General features: G+C 39.8%; 1 protein-coding gene across 1 annotated transcript in view; it reads right to left on the reverse strand.

Annotated features, from left to right (window-relative positions):
- The window catches only part of LOC150077690 (clavesin-1-like), an 80782-nt gene extending 75215 nt beyond the window's left edge, over positions 1-5567 (reverse strand). Inside the window, exon 1 of the mRNA XM_090384716.1 lies at positions 5412-5567. Within this exon, the coding sequence (XP_090240842.1) occupies positions 5412-5556 (145 nt within the window). The 5' untranslated portion in view covers positions 5557-5567. The remainder of the gene's footprint in view (positions 1-5411) is intronic.
- Positions 5568-6000: the final 433 nt, after the last annotated feature.

Genomic DNA, 6000 nt, shown 5'->3' on the forward strand with positions numbered 1-6000 from the left:
ATCGTCATTCTACCGGCGGACAAAGGCCGTCGTACGGTTGTAATGAACCACACTGATTACATGGCGAAAGCCTTACTGCTCTTACGAGACACTACCGTCTACAAACCCTTAACCATCAACCCCAACAGGGCTTTGGAACGATGGGAGTCAGAGGTGAATATCCTCATCAACACTTGGCTGAAGCAAGAGAAAATCACACAGTCAACCCGTAATCACCTCCGTGCTTCCGGGTGTCAGATCCCACAGTTTTACGGCCTGCCGAAGGTGCACAAAGAAGGCACACCACTAAGACCTATTGTATCCTGCTGTGTATCACGACTTACGAGCTGTCTAAATTTGTCTCGAGACTTCTTTCTCCTCTAGTTGGCAAGACCACCTACACCGTCTCCAACAGTGTTGAGTTCATAGAAAGGATCCGCACTATATCCATCTCGCAAGATCAAGTCATGGCATCGTTCGATGTCGTATCACTCTTTACCTCCATCCCAGTGGAACTTGCCATCTCTTGTGCAAAACAACTCTTGGATAATGACGGAGCCCTTAGCAGCAGAACTAGACTGACGCCTGATGACATTTTCGCCGCCCTCAGACTGTGCTTAACAGGGGGTGCAATCATGTTTAATGACTCGATCTACCAGCAGATACATGGCACAGCCATGGGTTCCCCTGTCAGCTCGGTCACAGCAAACATCGTGATGGAGGAGTTAGAGGGACGTGCGTTTACACACGCACCAGATCACATCGCCTTTTGGTGTGACTATGTAGACCGGTGTTTCCCAACCTTTTTTTTACCATGCCCCACCTAAGTCTTTCTAAAATTCTGATGCCCCCTATGTAACGTTGGGAAACACCGATATACAGTATATATTTTTTATATTCAAAAATTGAATTATTCCCTAAATGAAGCCTAATTACAACTTGTTCAGGACACGAGACTTAGGTTTTAGGAAGAAATCATTAGGAAAAATTAAGAAAAAAATAGGAAGTAAATTTTCAAAATATATAATAGATATTGTGATATCCAGTGATTTCTTTTCTTTAGTAACAAATCATTTATGGAACTAAATCCACATTCAGCTAAATATGAAGATGGAAACGGTAACAATAGCTCTCTTGCAAAGTTGGTTGAATTTGGGTATTTTATTTCTGTTTCATCACAAAGCCATGCCATCGCTTCTTTTATATTGAATAAAGTTTTAACTGACTCATCATTTTGCATTTCTAAGAATTCTTCTTGGTACTGCATTGATACATCAGACAAATCCACTAACATTGGTTGCATCATCCAGATTGGAAAATCAATTTGTTTAAAATCAAAAAACCTTTCTTTTAAATCATCGGACAGAATTTTCAGATGATCAACAATAACAAATACAGCGGTATCAGTCACTTCACATTTTTTGCAGACAACGAAACTGTTCAAACTTTTTTTACAAATATATTTTTGACATAATTTAATAAATGTAATGAAACCTAACTCCTCTGACCGTTTGGTCGTCCCGGAGTATAAACAGAAAATTTATTTATTATTTATTAAATGTCTTCGCTTTTGCATCGACGAGAGTTTTATTTGTTCCTTGAAGTTGTTTATTTAATATATTTAGTTTTTCAAAGATATCGGCTAAATAACTCACAAATGCTTTACCATCGACCGTTAACAGATGCTTCATTTTAGGTTTGTCACTTAAAAAGTCACTAATAGTATCAAATAGTTCCATAAATCTTTTCAAGCAGTTCCCTTTCGAGAGCCACCTTACTTCAGTGTGAAGTAAAAGTCTCACATGGTCTTCATTTTGTTCTTCACAAAAAAGCTTGAAGAGACACAAGTTTTCCCTAACACAATGCACAAGAAGCATTTCTGGATTCTCATCTTTCATCAATTTTAAGCAGCCATTTTTCTTGCCCATCATATTAGGAGCACCATCTGCAGCGCAAGGTTATATTTTTCATTGGTATATTATTGTCATCTAAGTAATTTTTTAGCTTATTATATATATCTTTGGAGGTAGTGGTGCTCTCTAATGATTTACAGAATAACATTTCTTCAGCAAAATTACCTTTATCAATATATCTTACATAAGTTATCAGTACGGCTTCACTGTCTCTCAAAGTTTAGTCATCCATTTGCACTGAGAATTTTCTCGTTTTCAGCTTTCCAACAAGTTGTATTTCAATATCTTCACTCATTTCATCTATTCTTTCGCTAACAGTATTGTTATTGAGTGGCATAGCTGTCATGTCTTTGTCATCTTTTTCCAGAACTGTTTTAAGAAATGCTGATATTGATGGTTTGATTAAATTCTCTCCTATAGTATGATTTTTCCCGGATTTAGCAATGAGTAAAGAAATTTCATAACTAGCCTCAAGAGTACGATTGATAGTTGCAGTATGAGCAATAAACTGAGACTTTACCAACAATTCTTCTTTTGTACAAGTTAAGTCATAGTAGGCGGTTGTTTTAAACTCTAGACGAGCAATTTTTGAATTGCCCCCCTGAACAATCAAATTTCCCCCATGTGGGGCGTGGGACCCACGTTGGGAAACACCGATGTAGACGATGTGTTCGTAGTCATCCCTAGAGACTCAGGTCAGCGACTCCTAACCCACCTCAACTCACTATCGCCCTTCATAAAATTCACGATTGAGCTGGAGTCGAACAACTCTATACCATACCTAGATACACTTGTCCGGTGCGAAGACACATGCTTGAAGACGACCGTTTAGTATTAGTAAAGGCCGCAAGGTGCAAGAAAGCCTATGGCTTATGCTGCACCAGCCAAAAAAAAAAAAAAAAATCCGAACAAAACAATGATAAAAACAAAAAATAAATAAATAACTAAATAATAATAATTAATAAATAAAAAAAAAATAAATAAAAAGGAAATTAAACCTATCATCCTATGCGCTTCCCTTACCCGAAAGTACTATCCAGATGACCTTTGAATTTCCCCAAACTGTCGGCCTCTACCACCCATGAAGGCAACTTATTCCAGTAATTTATAACTCGCTGGCTAAAATAAAACTTCCTGCAGTCCAATCTAAACATTTCCCCCCGTAACTTGAATTTATGTCCCCTAGTTCTAGCATCATTTATAATCTTGAAAATTTTGTCCTCATTCATTTTACTGATGCCTCTCAGAGCCTTAAACACCTCAATCAAATCTCCTCTAAGGTGTCTAGTTTCCAAACTCTGCAACCCACATATTTAAAGTCTTTCTTCATAAGGACGCCCTTTTGCCGATCTCACCAGGCGAGTTACCCTTCTTTGCACCCTTTCAAGAAGCTCGATGTCTTTCTTCAGGTGCGGTCTCCATACTTGAACACAGTATTCCAAGTGTGGTCTAACAAAAGCCTTGTATAATGGGATTATCACGTCCCTATCTCTACTTGCAAAAGTTCGATAGATCATCGATAGGACACCATGGGCCTTCCTTGCAACCTGTTTACAATGCTCAGAGAATTTCATGTCTGACCGTATCGTAACACCCAAGTCCCTTTCCTCCAGTACTGGGTTTAGTTGAACTCCACCAAGTGAATAAGTTTTTTTGGGATTACTGTTTCCCAGGTGTAATACCTTACACTTTGTTGGATTAAAGCACAGCTGCCATTTTTCTGACCATTCCTGAAGTCTGTCTAGGTCTCTCTGAAGAAGCTCAGCTTGACAGTGATCATTAACTACTCTCCCAATTTTAACATCATCTGCAAATTTAGACATCACGCCCTCTATCCCTTCATCAATGTCGTTTATGAAAATTAAAAACAACAGTGGTCCTAATACTGATCCTTGGGGAACCCCACTTCTTACATCAACCCAATCTGAGGAATAGCCATTTATCACAACCCTCTGCCTCCTGCCCTGAAGCCATCCTTCTATCCATCTAAGGATTTTCCCAGTGATTCCAAACTGTTCCAGCTTATAAAGCAACCGCTCATGTGGGACTGAGTCAAAAGCTTTGCTGAAATCTAAATAAACAATGTCGAAATTATTCCCTAAATCCAGCTCGTGAGTGACCCGAAATAGCGAACCAGATTTGTTAAACATGATTTTCCCTTTACGAAACCATGCTGAGTACCCTTGAGAATTTCAATTCGATCCAAATGATCCTGAATTCCACCCTTGATCATTGCCTCCATGATTTTCCCTACTACTGAAGTCAGACTGACAGGTCGATAATTTCCAACTTCACTTTTAGAGCCACCCTTATGTATGGGAGATACATTTGCACTTTTCCAATCCTAGGGAATCTCCCCAGAGTCTAATGATGCTCGCATAATTAGCCTCGTAAGGCTAATTTATCGTAAGCCTATGTGTGCTGGCCAATTTACCAACTTCCAGTCAGCACACGCACGGGGCCACCTCCTCTCAACTGCCCGAACCTTGCTAACTCGCGCCTGGACACACTCCAGCTCCGCAGATGAAAGACGCAAAGAGATCACCAGAGTCAAAGTAGACCTTACGAGGTGTGGCTACCCCATCGACGTCCTTGACAGGTGTGATCTACAAGCACGCGACAACGTGACGACCAACAGCAACGCCAACAGTGACGAGTCATCCACGAGGGCATTCATCCTATACTACCCCAACCTGTCACAGCAGATCGGTAGAATCCTAAGATCGCATGGGATAAAATGCATCCGACTCCCAGGCAAGAAACTGCGTTCTCTTATCTCCAACGTAAAAACACCCATTCCCACTCTTGTACAGAGCGGTTTGGTCTATCGCATCTCTCGCCTTGACTGCACCAGCTGCTACTTTGGAGAGACTGGACGTCGACTCGAGAAACGTCTCTCACAACATAAAAGGGCGATCCGTTTGGCAGATGTAGAACACTCAGCTATCGCCGAACATGTCTGGACGACCCACCACGACATCGACCCACACCGCGATGTCGTGGTGGAATCTCTAAATATAAAATGCTCGGACACCGCTTTGAACAGGAACAGTGGTTGTCAAGTTAACCCCATCACAGAGTCAGTAATTCTATCCATAGACAAACGCTGGCCACGTCACCACCATACGTCACAGCCACAAACATCAACAAACAATTAACCACGTGCCTCACGCACCATCCTGGCAGTGCATCTCTATTCCAACTGCCATTCAAGTATTTTAATCCGATGAAGGCTGCCACCGAAAGGCACCCAGCCGAAAGCTAATTTATTTATTGTAGTTTTATTAATGCTCTGTGTAACAAAATAAAAATAAATTTTCGCATGCTAAGAGAGCTTCAGGTGAGTAAAATATCCTAAGTATAATGCTACATGTTCGACAATATTATCCATAATGAATAGTTGTACATACTATCTCAATGAATTTAGTCGAGCTAATTTTTAGTTTTACATTAAACATAGCTTTAGATAACAGAGAGAAGTGGCAAATTTATGACTTTTTTTAAAACAATAGAACTTACCAGGTATTAATTCCATCGTTTGTTTGGCATAGGAATTTGTTCTTTGAGGGTTTTCCAACATTTCCTGAACTGCTTTCTCAAGGTCCTTTTCATGAAGAAAGTGGTCTTCGTCGAGGTGTTTGAACGAAATTCCTGTACATGCCATTGAACAGTGTCTGGAAAAGAGGGAAAGACAAACATAAACTGGCTTACTTCCTTCTCGCAGGCCTCTCCGATTTATTGATCATAACAGCGATCTCCAGTTACAAAACGAAAGCCTGAGTTATCTTTAACAATATTGGATATTCTACCATATATGGAGTCGATGTTAACTCTTCTAACCTGTCTCTTTGATCTCCTAAGTCAAATCCAAAATATTAAAGCAGTAATGGAAAGAACAGGTATGTGAAACTGGAACAAGCTATGGAAGACATTAGTAAAACAATACTAACCTCTCTTATCAGACTAAATTCAGAAGAAAATATGTTACAAGATTCAATAGCTTTACTATCAAAGAAGTTCTATATGCTTTTCTTAATGATCGGTACATGATCCATGAAGAATCATTAGTTGAAATTAATAAACGAATAGAAGTTTTGGAAACAGTGAC

The sequence above is a fragment of the Mastigoproctus giganteus genome, chromosome 11 (assembly GCF_048544385.1).
Source record: "Mastigoproctus giganteus isolate SK-2022 chromosome 11, ASM4854438v1, whole genome shotgun sequence".
Taxonomy (NCBI): domain Eukaryota; kingdom Metazoa; phylum Arthropoda; class Arachnida; order Uropygi; family Thelyphonidae; genus Mastigoproctus; species Mastigoproctus giganteus.